General features: G+C 45.5%; 1 protein-coding gene across 1 annotated transcript in view; it reads left to right on the top strand.

Moving 5' to 3' along the window:
• Positions 1-6,651: 6,651 nt before the first annotated feature.
• Positions 6,652-16,173, top strand: part of TMEFF2 (transmembrane protein with EGF like and two follistatin like domains 2) — a 263,577-nt gene continuing 254,055 nt past the window's right edge. Inside the window, exons 1-2 of the mRNA XM_066637218.1 lie at positions 6,652-6,829; positions 9,360-9,469. Coding sequence (XP_066493315.1) covers positions 6,652-6,829; positions 9,360-9,469 — 288 coding nt within the window. The remainder of the gene's footprint in view (positions 6,830-9,359; positions 9,470-16,173) is intronic.

Raw genomic sequence — 16,173 nt, 5'->3', positions numbered from 1 at the left:
TGATACAGGAAGCTGGACTAGATGGGCCTATGGCCTGATCCAGTGGGGCTGTTCTTATGACACTACTGGTGGAGAAGCCACAGGCGTCCTCCCCATGCCTCAGGCGGCCTCCAAAAGGCACTTCCAGTTTTCATTGAAAACAAAAAGTTGTCTTTTATAAGATCTGCAGGAGACCTAAAGCATTCTGAGGCTCAGGGAAGCTGTGTTCTCTCTCTCTCTCTCTCTCTCTCTCTCTCTCTCTCTCTCTCTCTCTCTCCCCCCCCCCCCCCCCAACTCCACTGTGCAGTCATTCACACAGAAATGTGTGCCTGGGTTCTAGTATTAGCTTGCAATGTGAGAACAGCTCTTAGGATACTGAAATGTGAGCCTGAGAAAGATCACAACCATCCTGTCAAGTTTCTGGGTCAGGTGTTAAGAGAGAATAGAACTTGTGAAAGTGTTCTGGCACTTGCCTCTCAGTGGGTAAGTGATGGTAAATGTCTCCAAGGTGGAGCTGAGCGTGCTCCGTTTATGCAAAATGGTCTTGGCAAAGCCTGAACAGCATATTGTTTAGCTTTTATTAATTTATACCTTGCTGCCTGCACACAACTGCACTTATGGCCAGTTACATTCAAAAATAGAACTGCATACATAAATTAATATAAACCTGCAGTACAGTAAAACAGAAGCGATTTCAGGAGGCCACTTTAAAAGGTCTAAAAAGCTCATCTAAATAACATAGTCCTCACTGCTTTTCTAAGGAAAAACTGTTAACCTCTGGATTTTTTCCCCTTTTCCATTTTGAGACTGCCATCTTTGGATGTCTTCTTCATCTAAAGGATCTGAAATTGTAAATATAGTACTTACTCCTGAACTATAAATGCATGAAGTTGTTTGTGGAAGATTGAAGGAGAGGGAGTGTTGTCATTGTGTAAACCCATGTTTTTTGTAGAGGAAATAGCTTTCTTTTATGGTCTCATTTTCTTATTACTCTTATTCCTCCTTCCCCCCCCCCCTTCCACAACTTTTCTCTTTGGTCTTCTAAATATAGTTGTTATAGTCACCTGGTAGTGAAAGAAAGGCACTCTGCTTATGCTTCAAACTCATTTTGTTGGGCTAACTCGAAATACCCATACTAGAAGCAGGCTCTGATAACTGATGTTTCTTGCATTTGAAAGATGAAATTCTAAGTGCATACTTATCTAGAATTAAGCCCTATGTGAAATTAATGGAACTTTCTTTTGAGTAAACAAGCATAGCGTCATGTATTGCTTCCAGCATATCTCTAGGTAATAATGGGACATTTTGGTAAGAGTGAATATTGTAGTGTGGTATCATTTTAATTGGTTAGATAGTGTCACCAAGGCAATGAACATGAATTTGGACAAACTCCGGAAGTTAGTGGTAGACAGGGAGGCTTGGTGTGCTGTGGTGGTCCATGGGGTCACGAAGCGTCAGGCACGACTTAACGACTCTTAACGACTGAACAACAACAATCATTTTAATATATTTTCTAGCAATATTTTAAGTAAACAGCTTTGGAGAACTGTCCAGACAAAAAATGGAAATTGACCAACAGAAATGTTTTACATAAAGTATACAGTAATTCTTAATTGGTCTGCAAGAACTTTTCTGACTATCACTTTAAGACTGAAACAGATTGTGGACAGGTCTAACCTCTATGCCCACTTCCAGGAACATCTATTTTCCCCTTTTTAATTACATCCAACCTACATCACTGCATTGTAAATTTTTATCATGATTGATAAAAGCAATTTCTTAACCCTGTAGTTTTTTTGCTTACAAGTTCCATTTTTGTACTAGCTGTAGCCATTCACTGTACCACTAAACCACCCTTTCAGCATATATTTGGGATAATATTGAAGAATGGCAAAATGAGTGAATTCTTCTACTCATTTGGAGCAGTGACATTTATTTAATTACCAGTAAAGTCCCCAGTGATACTTCTAATAAGGGATTTGGTAGATGACATGGGGGAAGGCACTTGCTTGGTTAATCAGCAGAAAAAGAAATGCACTCTGCAGATGTTCAGAGACATTTTCATATCTGAATAGGCTCAGGTAAAACAAATACAACTAGTGATATGATCTCTAAACTGAGGTGGGGGTGGCTAGCCTGGTATTCAAAAGCACAGACAGGCACAAAAAAAGTGCAGTGTGCTGACATGCTCAAATAATGTAGGATACACATAGCAAACCCACTACAGCCCCAACAACTCTTGTGTACAATTTGCTAGCTACTAGTGGTTTCATGATCTGTCTAGAAAAGAACAAGCAACCCACAATGACCAGAGTTCACTTTTCTGTTGGCATATAAGTCATCATTCTTCACAACTCAGCCCAACTTGTGTGTTTAGGCTAAGAGAGATGAACTTGTGCCATTGAGTATGAGTATCTGATATGAATTGTCAGATTTTGATGATTTTTAATCATTTATTGCATGCTGTTCTTCCAAGGAGATCACAGAAACATACACGGAATTGTGCCAATTAATCCTCACAACAACCCTGTGAGGTAGGTTAGACAGACTGACTATGACTTGTTCTTGCCAGGGCCACCCGCTGTGACTGAATAATGACCCACTGTGTCCCCAGACTAAGCCCAACAACAAAGCCAACCTTATTTTGAAGGTGTTTGACTTTAAAGTTCTGGAACTTGTCCTGAGTCCTTTGAGAGAGGTGTTTGGCTTTCTTACCCTGCCCTGAGCAAGAGAGAGAAACTGCCTGAGCAACATGATTTTATTCCTGAGCATTTGCTCCTGGAGTGTCCTCACAATCAATAACCCTGGTTAAAATGACTGCTCTACCTTTTAAAAAAAAAAAGCTCTGACTCATGATCTTTAAGTGATCATGTGAACAGCTCCCCTCCTGCCTCTCCTTCTCCACTTGCTGACAGCATCTAACTTTAGGAATGCATTTAGGAGCCATTTACTTTAACTGCTTCTCCCATTAATGCAGTATCCAGTGACTGATGTTCTCCTGCCACATGGTGGTGCTTTGTCTGTGTGCGCTCCTGGGTGGTTATTGCTACAGTCTATGTTCAAAGGAAAAAGCTTCAGGAAAAATCCCAAATGTTGACCATGGCTGACAATTTCTTGCACTGTTCAATCATTTATGGGGGGGGGGGGGGGAGAGAACAGATGACATGGCTGCAACTGTACTGCCTAACTCTTTACACTGCCATTAAGAGCCCAATCTTATACATTCTTACTCAGAAATAAGTCCCATTATATTCAATGGGGCTGACTCCTTGGTAAGTGTGGATAGGATTGCAGCCTGACAGACAAACCTATGCATGCTTAGAAGTCCCATTGCAGTCAATGGTGCTTGCTTCCAGGAAAGTGTGGATAGGATTGCAGCCTAAGGGCCCAATCCTATCCAATTTTCCAATGCCGGTGCAGCTGTGCCAATGGGTCATGCACTGCATCTTGTGGTGGGGCAACAGGACACAGAGGCCCCCTTAAAGTATGGGAACATTTGTTTCCTTACCTTGGGGCTGCATTGCGGCTACACCGGTGCTGGAAAATTGGATAGGATTGGGCCCTAACTCCGCAGAAGTTGTGTCTTTATACAGCTAGGAGGACACGGTTAATTTTTTTTTTTTTAAGCAGGAGGCCTGCATCTATAGGATTTTTCCAGTATGGACTAAACATGCCCTTCTGCAACCCTTAAAGGTTACAAGAGTCCAGGTTATCTTAGTCCCGATTCCCCCCCCCCCGCCCCGTTTGTAAGGCGCTGAACGGGAGCTTCAGCTTTCTCATGGCGATTGTGACATGTCAACACCCGCTGCTGGCTTTGCTTTCGTTTCGTGGAACGCCCGGTGATTGCTCCTAGAAGCCTGATCAGCAGCCAGCCAGCCTGGCTGGTTGGTTGGAAGGAAGGAAGCAGCTCTGAACAGCCCTGCCAGGTCCAAGCCTCAAAATCATCATGATCCATCCATGCTAAGAACGCAGTTCTGCTGTGACTTCGGTTCAAAGGGGCTGAAGGCGTGATCTTCTTTTTGCTTCCCTGGGACAGTGCTTGGCAGCGCTCGGTCGTTCGCTCTCGCTCTCTCTCATGGGTATTTCTCTTCTTCCTTAAAGGCTTTAAGCTGCTGCGTCTAGCAAACGATTCTTTGATGCCGTCTGGACAAATTGATCTGTGTGTTGTTGGGTGTTCTTTTTTTTTCCCCCCCTAATGCAGTCTTAGTGGGGAGAGAGAGAGGATGGAAAGGGTTTAATTGCTGCGGGTAGGGGTGGATGGGGAGGAAGGAAGCGGGGCCGCTGGGGGATGGCGGTGTGAGTGGGATGGGGTGGGTGGTGGTGTGAGCCACGAAAGTGCCACGGCTTTGTGGCAGCCGAGGGGAACTGGACACTGTGGGGGAAAGAATCGACTGAGAGCCCAATCCTATGCATGTCTACTCAGAAGTCAGTCCCATTATAGCCAATGGGGCTTACTCCCAAGTAAGCGGGACAGGATTGCAGCCTTAGAGCCCAATCCTATGCATGTCTACTCAGAAGTCAGTCCCCATTATAGCCAATGGGGCTTACTCCCATGTGGGATAGGATTGCAGCCTTAGAGCTTAATCCTATGCATGACTACTTGGAAGTCAGTCCCACTATGGACTTACTCCCAGAAAGCGGGGCTAGGATCGCAGCCTGAGCTCCTCTCTCGCACATCATCCCCAGTTCGGTTGTCTGAAGCAGGGAGTTGGCATTTCCCAGGGAAAAGGGAGGGCCAGAGAAAGGGAGGGAGGGATGGAGAGAGGAGGAGTACCCTGGTTCCCACTCCCAAAGAGAAATCATCACTCTGTTGGCATCCTCCCTTGGACCAGAGAAGGGCGCCGTCAAAACAAAAGCCAGACAAAACAGATTTTTTTCCTTAAAGCTGCATCTACTACAATCAAAACACTGGATATTGGGGCCTGCGCCGCTCTGGGGAGGGGTAGTCGCGGTGGGGGGTGTCACTTGTTCAGAGGATGGGGAAGAGGGTCTGGGTATCCCATTTCCTGCGATCATCTAGTCTCACTTCAAAGTGGTACGGTGGCAAAATTAAAAGATCCCCTCCACTCCGCTGGGGTCGGCTCCAATGAATCCATCTTTCTCACCGCTTGCGGAGGCTCGCCCCAAGCCTGGCTCTAAGGACTGTGGGGAGTCGTGCCGCGGCTTCACCTTAGGGGAGCATCTCTCTGTCTTCAGGATAGCGCAGGATGGATGTCACCTTTTTCTTTTGATGTTGCCTTCTGGTCCATTAATCCAGTCTCATATCCAAACCTGCGTTTCCTCTCGAGTCATCCACCTTATTCCTCTTCTCTCTCCCCCCCCCCCCCAATCCTTAAAAGATCGCGACAATCAACTTTGAAATCTAACCTGGAAACACAGCAGCCAACCCCACCGGACGTGTGTGATCACGCTTCAGCCCAGTCCCCCACCGATCCGGTGCTACACCTCTGGAAAAAGGATCATGCCAGCGAGCGACGAGGGGACCGCCTGCGACTGACACCTCCACGTGTGGACAGGGAAAGACGTGACTATACGCAGGGCAGACATGCCTTGCCACTTTAAGCGACAGTCAGGCAAGTGTAGAAGGTGTCACGAAGCATGCTTGAACGCCTATACGATCCATTGCAGCGTGCATACGGGCAGCGGCCATAAACATGCCCCCCTCGCCACAACTCACCCACCTACTCTCTCTGTCTTTGACACACACACACCCTTGTACACAAGCCCACACCCTGCACATGCGTGATGGCCAAACACAACTTCCACATGCCCTGTGGTGTGCCTGGGACCTAACGCAGTGACTGTGCGTGGCAGTGTCTGTGCGTGGGCCGGGTGGGCGCCGCAAGCGGTGTGGGAGCCTCAGCACGAAGGTCACCCTCAGCATGAAGGCGTGTGGAGGTCTGCGAGAGCCCCTAGACGGCGTCACCAAAGGTCTCGCAGCTGGGAGAGTTCCCAGCCGGGGGTGTGTGGGGAGGTTACCTGATGAGGAGAAGTTCCGGGTGCCCCCCTTTCCTGGCCCCGCCAAGGCTGCTTCTCTCTCTCTCCCATCCTGCCGACTGGAGCATCCCAGTCAGCTCACACACAGGCAGGGTGGGGCTGGCTGGGTGCTGCTGCTGCCGCTGCCAAGCTTCCCCGGTGCGCCTCGGAGCGAGCCCATCCTCAGCATCAGCATCCCTCGCTCCAGCTGCCACCGCCTCCTCCTTTCCCAGGGACCTGCATCCGCTCGTCCAATCAGGGGCCGCGCTGCCTGCGCCACGTGACCCCGGCGGGCTGAAGGGACCTGCTGCTTTCCGAACGCCAGAGGGATGCGGGCGGCAGAGCAGGAGAGGAGGCAGCGGCTGCTCGGCTGCGAAGCGCCTTGACTCTCTTCTCTCCAGCCCAGCCCAGCCCGACCCCTTATGGCAGCGGCTGCTCCTTCTCACCACCACCCCTGCTCTGGCCGCTCTCGGGCTGGGCCCGGCCCCTGGATATCTCTGCCTCTTCTGAAACTCAGCATCAGCATCATCTTGATCACCATGCCAGGACTTGGGTGCCTCTTCCTAACCTGCCGTTGGCTGGGCCCCCCGGGATGCTAAGAAGCCCCCGCCTCCTGCTGCTGCCCCCCAGCCCGCCACCGATCCGCTTTGGGGGAGCTTTCTTCTGGGTGCCGCAGCAGAGTTGAGTTCCGAAGTCATGGTGTTGTGGGAATTCTCCCCACCCAGCAGGCAGTGGAGCGGGCTGGACACTGGCGATTGCTTCTGCTGGTTGCTCCTGCCCGTGATGTTGCTCATCGTAGCCCGACCGGCGAAACTTGCAGCTTTCCCTACCTCCTTAAGTGACTGCCAGACGCCTACCGGCTGGAATTGCTCTGGTAAGCTGCGCGTTGGCTGGTGGCGGGGGGATCGATGGTGGATTGTGTGCACCGATTTCCTTCCAAGACATCTTTCTTCGGGGGGGGGGGCAGAGTGGGGAACCACCTTTGAGAAGCCTGCGCACCAGCAGAGCTGCCTGGAAATTACAGATCTCCTCCGATGTGTAAGGAAGAGCCTGGTGGAACAGCAAGGGTGGAAAAAGTGCCCATAGATCTCTCGCTGCTTCCGCCCCCTCCCACCTTTCACTGCCTCTGCTTGAGATGGTCTTGCCATTGTGATCTCGGTGGACTGGTACAATCTCACGCCAGGTACCCCAGCTAGAGGCGGTTCCCATACAGGATTCTGCTACTGCGGCTTCTAAGTATTAAAAGTTAGAGCAGCCATTTGAAAAGAGCGAGAGAGCAAACGAGCGTGCTGGAGACGATGCAATAAATCAAGTTGTGGCTGTCTGAGAAGTGCTGATACCTTGTAGAAAGTGCAGGGAGGCCAGGCGTGAGCTCTTTCCAAGAGTCTGGTTACCTGGAAGGTTGATTTCTAGCCATCACTGGGATGCGTTTCCATTTAAGGCACGGGTTGCCAAAATGTCCTCCTCCATCATCATCATCATCATCATTGCTCTTAACTTTTAAACAATCCCATTTTTTAAAAAAAATTTAGAGGACTGATAGCCCAATCCTAAGTGGGTCTACTCAAAAATAAGTCCCATTGTGTTCAGTGGGGCTTGCTCCCAGGAAAGTGTGCATAGGATTGTAGACTTAGGCTGGGAGTGAGCCCCATTGACTATAATGGGACATATTTCTGAGCAGACATGCATAGGATTGGGCTGTAAGGCTGCAGTCGTATCTATGCTTACCTGGGAGTAAACCCCCACAGACTCTCATGGGATTTACTTCTGAGTAGGCATGCATAGGATTGGGCTCTAAGGCTGCAATCCTATCCACACTTACCTGGGAGTAAGTCCCACTGACTTACATGGAACTTACTTCTTAGTAGACATGCATAAGATTGGGCTCTTAGAAGGAACAAACAGTGTTTATTCTCAAATTCACAGTGGTCACAAAGGGGCAAAGCCAGATGATCAAGAAACAGTTCCCAAGGCTCTTTCCTGGCACCCTTTTTTCATAGGCAGTAATTAAACAGGCTTCCTTTCCTTTATTTGTCTGGTCAGTTTCAGCCCCTGCCTGAAGTGGCTTGCCAGGCACAGTCCCTGGTGAAATGTACTAATTGAATAAGGAAGAGGCTGTAGGGAGTTAGTGCTTCTGTCCATCAGTTGTCTTTTTGTATGATCAGACGTGTCCTCAATAGGTTAATTGTAGTTCTGTCTGGAGTGTGTTTGCCATTTCTGTAGCGCTTCTCGCACAATCCCAGTTTGCAAACACTTCTGGGAGTGTCTTCTCTTCCAGGTTGAATTGCTACAGTTCTTGCCAAACATAGGAGTAGGGTTTTGATGCAGTGTGTCCCTCATTACTAATAATGTGTAACTCTGTACCTCTAAAGAAAAATCTGCACTTTGTTTCTGTATTGAAGGGTAAGGAATGTATGCTGAATGTATGCTGAAGCTTACTACTTTTTCATAGTCACTAGTTTTACAGTATTTTATTAAATCTAAATCTGAATGGAACCCAATATTTCATCACCCTTCAGTCACAGTGAATTTACAGTGAATATAGTATTTGGGCCAGTACTGTGGCTTTCTGTTCTTGAAAGTGAAATTCTTGAAATTACTTAGGGTGTATAACAGGAATGCCATGCTTTAGTGCTGTATATGTCTCCAGTATATATAAGTAATAAGTCATTTCTGCTCTGTACATTAAGTTTCCATTTTTAATACATATCTAAGAACACAGGGATGTCAATAAAATCAACAGAATACAGTCTTAACAGAACTGGAGCCTAAATATGGCAGTTTGGCTTAATACCTTTGTACAAACACACCCTTAGAGTAGGATGGCAACTAGCTGAAGTCTGAAATTTGAGCTGGCATTTGTGAGCTGTATCTTCAGCCAGATTTGTTAGCCCGCCTGTCAAAACTGGAGGTAAGGCGCTGGGCTCTTTCAGCAGCTCTGTGGAGAACCTGGCACCCCTCCTATTAACCTGGAGGTGATCAATCTTCATTGGAATCAGACAGCCTATCACAAAAAGCACACAGCCTGTTTATCTTTATTATAAGGGGGCTTTGTTATATCACTGCCTGGAGAAATTCCCATTTTAGTATTTGGACCAGAAGAGCTGATAGGGAGGGGCAGAAAAACATGTTGGTTTTACAGCCAGCTGCTTGATTTGATGAAATAGATTCTACTTTCATAGAAGAAAGAAAAAGAGGAAGGAAACAGGGAGGTAACAGAGATTGAAAACTCCCTGGAAAACATTGGTAAGAAGGGAAAAGTGAGCCTGAGAAGTCAGCCTATCTAGGGTACATATTGCTACATCAACAAGGTTATGTATGCAGTGTACATTAAAAAGCAATCACCCAGTATAATTTCCCTTGCTAGGCTGAAACTGACAGCATTTTTTCTCTTTATGTTTGAGGTTATGATGACAGAGAAAATGATCTCTTTCTCTGTGACACCAATACCTGTAAATTTGATGGGGAGTGCTTAAGAATTGGAGACACCGTGACTTGCGTCTGTCAGTTCAAGGTAAGAAGATTGATCTCTCATTCCTTAATTCACTAATGAAAATACAAATCCGAGATCTCCCTTTACAACCCATCACTTGGCAATTTATATCTCTGCATGCAGAGAAGTCAGAGTGAAAACCTGGCAGCAAGTCTAAAGAGCTGGCAGGACAGCCAACTGGTGTCAAGAAGATAGAAGATTCTCTGGGAAAATGTGGATGCTTGTTCTTCTAAATGCTTCTTTAGGGTCTACAGTTTCAGGCTGTGCATGCTTGGTTTAACTGCTGTATCCTTTTTAAGTGAGGGGTTTTCCTGTCCTTTGTAAATTCACCAGTCATACAGATCCCGCTTTATGCATTTAGGAGGCCAGTGTTATAGTTGTGGAGAAGTTGATGTGTAATGGTCTTGTGTATATTGCTTTTATGTATCCAAGGCAGGCTAGAACAGTGTTTTCATTCTTTATAAGACAATGCTGTTTCATTTCTGTGGGAGGAAAAAAAAAACCCACCCAGCAAAATCACAAACACATAGCTCAGAAAAGTTGACATCTGCATCATTAAGGATGCAGTTCACATTGACTTCTACCCATGAGACTGAGTTTCATTAAAGTCAAAATATTTTGGTTTAACTGAATTCCTAGTGAGGCTGCATATAAATGATACATGGAAATGAACTGTTTTTGGAATTAAGTCCCACTGATTCTAATGGAGCATGTTTCCATGTAAATGTGCCATGTTGTACAATCCTATGCATGTTTTCTTAGATGTAAATCTCACTATGATCAAATAGAGCTTACTTGCAGGTACGTGTACATAAATTTGCAGCCTAGGATGGTTTATATTCCCATAATGAAAAAAAGAAAATTCAGTTGAAAGCGATAGAATTTACATCCTGGTAATGGTTTGGAGTTGAGATGGTAATGGAAGATTGCTGGAGGATAAATAGTATCCTGCCTACATATCCACATACTAATTAAGAATTTTTATTTTCTTCTAATATGGAATGCAATTATATTTTGTTTAATTGCTTGGATAAAGCTCTTGCCTGTTTTAACAATGAATCGGTATGATGGGTGTCATTGACTTAAAGTAGATTAATTATGATTAATCTAAAGATTCTCTAATATCTAATTACGCAAGAACAAAAATTTGCTGTTCAGTGTCATGATAGATGAACTGAAGAACTATGAAAGGTTTTAGCAGAATAAGGACTTCTTTAAGTACATGTGACATTATCTAACCAATGCCTAATCAATCTTTAAATTAGACATTAGGATTACCTAATCCTTTTACTTAGTATATTGCATTTCAAACTCAATAAAACCCTATTCAAATGTCATATTAAGGACAAAAGTTATTGTCAAAAGAAGGGAACAAAAGTACTCTGTACTTTTGGAAATAAGTACAATCAATAAGTCTATGTAGTAGTAGACTAAGGGCCCAATCCTATCCAATTTTCCTGTGTCAATGGAGCATCCGCTGCATCCTGGTGCAAGGTTATCATGGAGGCCTCCTCCAGGTAAGGGAACATTTGTTACTTTTCCTCAAGACTGCATTGTGGCTGCACCAGCACTGGAAAGTTGGATAGGATTGGGCCCTTAGTAGTCACTTGGTAGTTGTTTCTTCTCAAAGGGGCTGATTTAGGCTGCAGATTTATACACACTTTCCTGGGAGTAAGCCTCATTCAACTTGATATAACTTAGTTTTGAGTAGACATACTTAGGATTGTGTTGTTAATGCTGTGTTCTTGTATTGCTGCCTGATGGGTAGCAGCAAATTCAGTGTCACTGACAGTGTAAGTAATACAGATCCAGAGGACACTCTGTTTCTTCTACCTGGTTCTACTTTGATTTTACAGTTGGTTTAACAGTGAACATGGGAGGAATGAACTCAGACTTTTATCAAAGCAGAGGGGACAAGAGCAACTTTCTCAAGGAACGAAGGTCACTGCTGCTAGCTTTCTTTAAATATATAACCTAGGCTGCCATCCTATCCACACTTTCCTGGGAGTAAGACCCACTGAACACAATAGGACTAACTTTTCAGTAGACATGCATAGGATTGTACCCCTAGTTGATTTATAATCCTCATGCTTTACAGAAAACCCAGTAAAATATTCAGTAAGAATTGCATAATATATTTGACATTATAATAATCAATACAAAAATGCCTTAGTATGTTTATATAGAATTCAAGTACTGTGCATGCAATTCAGGATATCAGCAATATACAAGCGCACAGTGCTTAATTTTGAATAAGAGTTATTGGGACTCCCCTTCCTGAAAGCTGAGCCATCTGTCTTAGAATCCCTCTTCCTTATTCCCGAGTGCGCAGGTGCATGATCATCAATGAGGCAGAAGCATATTCTGAGGTTACCAACTAGACCCAAACAATAACAAAACAACTCAGCCTGTATTTATGCCTTTAAGACAGGCTATTGATGCAGAAACCAGCATATTCATAGCATAAAGATGAACATGACCTGCTAATTGTTGCAGACCACATTGTTGTTGAAGGACCAGGTATAGGGGGCTGGTTCAAAGGATGGCAGCTCTCGCTACAGGACTCACATCTGGTATACAGAATGGATTCTGGGGTTGAGGCTTGATGAGTCTTGGCTCAAGTTAAGCCCTTTCTGAACCCCAGCTGGAAAATGCTGCTACTTAGCAAAATTGCCAATTTGTGGAGAGAGTGCCAGCAAGGAATCTAGGGTGTGTGTATGTATGTGAGAGAAATATGCCATGGTATGGAGGCCAAAATACCCTGTAGCAGGGTGAAAAGCAGCCTTGACCCTTTGTGACGCTGAACCCAAACACACTGCTTTTTTTTCCCTTACAGGGCAGCCCAGTTCTATGCTCTGGCACCACCACAAGGTACACTGGCACCGAAATGGCCACCGCTGTATCCTGCAGGGCCAGAGCAGCCACTGGAGTCTCCTCAGTTTCCTTAGCCCCTGTTGAGCTTCACTGGTGCCAATGGGTCTCCTTGAATCTGCATCCACATTTAGCAGCTGCAGAACTGAGGAGGCCCATGCTGGAGGCTCAGGAGGGGGCATAGGATTAGGTGGCAGACTCTGCCACTGTTCCTGCCCCCTCCCAAGCCCAATCTACCTGCTGGCCCCCCACCCCCTCCACTCAGTTCTGCCCCATCCCTGCCTTCTCACATCCTCCCCCCACCCTGAAAAGCCTCCCTGCTGTGGATACTCACCACCTGGCTCTCCTGCAATGCATCCTTCTGGCACTGAGGCCCAGTGCTGACTGGTGTTGGTCTCTCTACTGGTGCTGGGTGTCTGCCACCAGTGGGAAAGTGCCTTACAGCACTATGAATGATAGCCCTTCATTTATGTAGAAGGTGAAAGAATGCAATTTGGGATGTTACTGAACAGGGGAAAGTTCTACCATCACACCTTCTTCTTGCTTTGGTTTCTGGGGTGAATGGGAGGCAGACTTAATGTTCAGCTGTGTCTTAAAGCCCATTTACTCTGTCATATAGAACTGCCATTTCTTGTTCTGACACTTGAGTGTGATGAGACCCTGAAAACTCTCTCTCTCTCAAAATATATGTTTGTGTTTATACACACACACACACACACACACACACACACACACACACACACAAGTCCTTGCTTACTTAAAGTTGCCAGTAGATTCTTGGAAACTGCAAGTTTAAGCAAAATGATTTATAATGGAACCAATTTTACCATTGGCTAATTGATATACATAAATAAGAGTTACATTCCTACAGCTTATTTCAGGTCACAAAAACATCACCAAACTTCTAAATAAAGATCCCAAACACTTCTAATATTAAACATTGAAATAAATGTGAACTTTCCAAGTTGGAGAAAACCCACACAGACATGGAGAGAATGTGCGAACTCCACACAGACAGGGTGGCCAGAAATAAAAAAATTTTCACATCCACTTTATCACAAAATGACTTAAAATGAAAATTTAAGTGAGGATCTCTCTCTCTCTCTCTCTCTCTCTGTGTGTGTGTGTGTGTGAGAGAGAGAGAGAGAGAGAGAGAGAGAGAGAGAGAGAGAGAGAGAGAGAGAAGTTACTTTTCTGCAGCACTTTGCCTCTAGGCCATTCAATGAGCTTCAAGACTGAGTGAGGAAATCACATTAAGGCACACAGAGAAAGAAGATGAAACTGGAATTACTCACATTTGTCTTCAGAGTACTAGTGGTAGGAACATGGAGTATACCACTGCCAGAGTTCCTCCTTGTTATAGGTTCTGCTCTTCATAGTGGACAAACTTGTGACACAGTAAATTAAAGTGACTCATGCAGCAGTCTTGAGCTTGTCCATCTGTGTTCAGTGGAGTTTACTCACAGGAGAGTGTGTATAGGGCAGGAGGTCTGGCTCAGTTGGTAGAGCAGCCGTCTTATATGCCTGAAGATCTGAGGCTGCCAGTTCGAAACAACCGGAAGTACCCAACATGCTGATATACTGATGAGCTGACCCTCGGTGGCAAACAGGAGTTGCCCTCAAGTGGAGCATGGGAGGCGAAGGGCCAGAGAGAGGCCAGACCAGGAAGGAATCCAGCTGGAACAAGGAGTTCTATGAAAGACTAGAACTATTCACTTGTAAAAATACAGCCTGCCTATGTAAACCTCCTTGGATTAAAGTCTGAGGAGAAATCTGACAACCAAAGAAAGGCAGTATATAAATACCTGTATAAATATAAAATAAATAAATATACCAGGATTGCTGCCCCAGGCTATTCCTTACTTAATCCAGCTCTTAAACAAAACGAAAACTACCCACCCCAACTTGTCCTGCAGAACATCTATGCACTACTAGCCCTATAAAAGCCTTATTCAGTCCCTTCTATGCCATTTTGTAATGCTGTCTTCCTTTCATCAAAAATAATTCAAATTGGGAAAATTCCTTAGCTGGATAAATGATGAATCCAGTGTACTCTTAGGATTCCTGAAGATTTCATATACTCCTAGTACAGAACTAGTTGTCTTCAAAGTTATGTGATTTCCAGGTTACTAAAAATTGAGGCGAGTATGTGAGTGTTGGCATACAAATAATAACTATGGAAAGTTCACATAGGTTAAAATTTGCCTGCATAATCTTTGACTGCTCCCACCCCCAACCTAAACACAGCTCAGTAACTGGCAGACTTAGTGGCCTGCCAGATATTTGACTTATTCTTGCAAAAGTCACAGGCAGGAGCAAAGCTGGGAAGTTTTTGAGTCTCTGGTGAGCTGCCAGACAGAGTTGGTAGACTGTGCTTAGCTTAGTGCAGGGGTCTCCAAACCCTGGCCCAGGAGCCAGATGTGGCCCACGGAGAGACTCTATCCGGCCCACGGCCAGCCTCTGATCCCGGCAGCCTTTGGCCCAGCTGACCAAACACAACCAGAGTTGTGCTTTTGGGGCAGGGGAATGGGGGTCCATTTAAGTGTGTGCTTTATTTCTTGGACTGTGTTCATGTTTGGATAAGTGCTGGATATTTGAGCCCATTCATTTATTCATTCATCTAAGTTCCATCTCTAATGCATTTATTTAAATTTTGTATTTAATTTTTTTTCTGGCCCTCGCCACTGTGCCAGGTATTTGATGTGGCCCTTTGGCCAAAATGTTTAGAGACCCCTGGCTTAGTGGATCCTGCATCATACAGGCCTGGTTAAAGGAAGCTGGCTGGGGCTTGCTTCTGGTCTCCTCTGTGTTACAGTGACTGAGGGCCCAATTCTATCCAGCTTTGCAGCACTGATGCCAGTGGGGTGTGTGCTGAATCCTTAGATGGGGTGAGGGACACCTAAGGAAACAAACATCTTCTACCTTGAAGCTACATTGTGACTGTATCAGGGCTGGAAAGTTGGATAGGCTTGGGCCCTCAGATGTTAAGCTTTTTTGAGCATATCTTCCTTTCAAAGCCATTATCAACTCCTGCAGGTTCATTCAAAATGTGGAAGAGCCACTAAGAAGCACTAGAGTTCTTTGGAGCACACCCACTAGGAAGTTTGTTCAGGTCTTGGTTGTATCTGTGACGATCAAGACAACCCCCCCCCCTTTATGGGCCCTGTAATCTATTTATTGCCCTTAGGGTAATCAAATGGCCATAAACCCATATAGCCACCTGATACCCCTCAGGTCTTTCCAATTCCAGTTACCAATTGCTCTTTAACCGTAGAGCTTCCAATCCTGGTAGCTAGGCCAAATTTGGGGAACCCTCCCCTGAACTGTGCTCCAGCCTGAGCTCCCTTGGACTCGGCTTGAACCTCAGAGTAGGTTCCTAGTACTGGGTCTCCACGTTCTACCCAGTCACACTGGATTAACTCCCACAACCAGTTCCCTTTGCTTCACCAGTCCCAATAATCCAGGCAGTTGTAATATATAGGATTTATTGAATATAGATTTAAAGAATAGTTATACAGACAGCACTGCATCAGTCAAGGGTTTTAGAATTTAGGATAGAGCACACCAATACAACACTCAGCACTAATAAAAATAAAGAGAGAACTCCTAACTCTAACTATCACTCACTAAAGTCTTAGATTTCCAAAGTCCAGTCTGACCCATCTTGCTGCAGTCAAGTTGAGTCCCTCTTGCCAGAATGGTCAAAGCTCAGCGCCGCCCCCCCCCTTAGCCAGAGGCAAAGCTAGAAGAAAGAAAAGCTCTTTTCCCTCACCTTTATAGGTTCCCTGACCCATCCACCAATCAGAACTCGGTTCCAGCCGAACATTCTAGGGGTGGACGTGCCTCAAGCCTTC

Source organism: Tiliqua scincoides, chromosome 1, assembly GCF_035046505.1.
Source record: "Tiliqua scincoides isolate rTilSci1 chromosome 1, rTilSci1.hap2, whole genome shotgun sequence".
Lineage (NCBI taxonomy): Eukaryota > Metazoa > Chordata > Lepidosauria > Squamata > Scincidae > Tiliqua > Tiliqua scincoides.
Note: the sequence above shows the minus strand (reverse complement) of the source record. Positions and strands in the feature narration are given on the sequence as shown.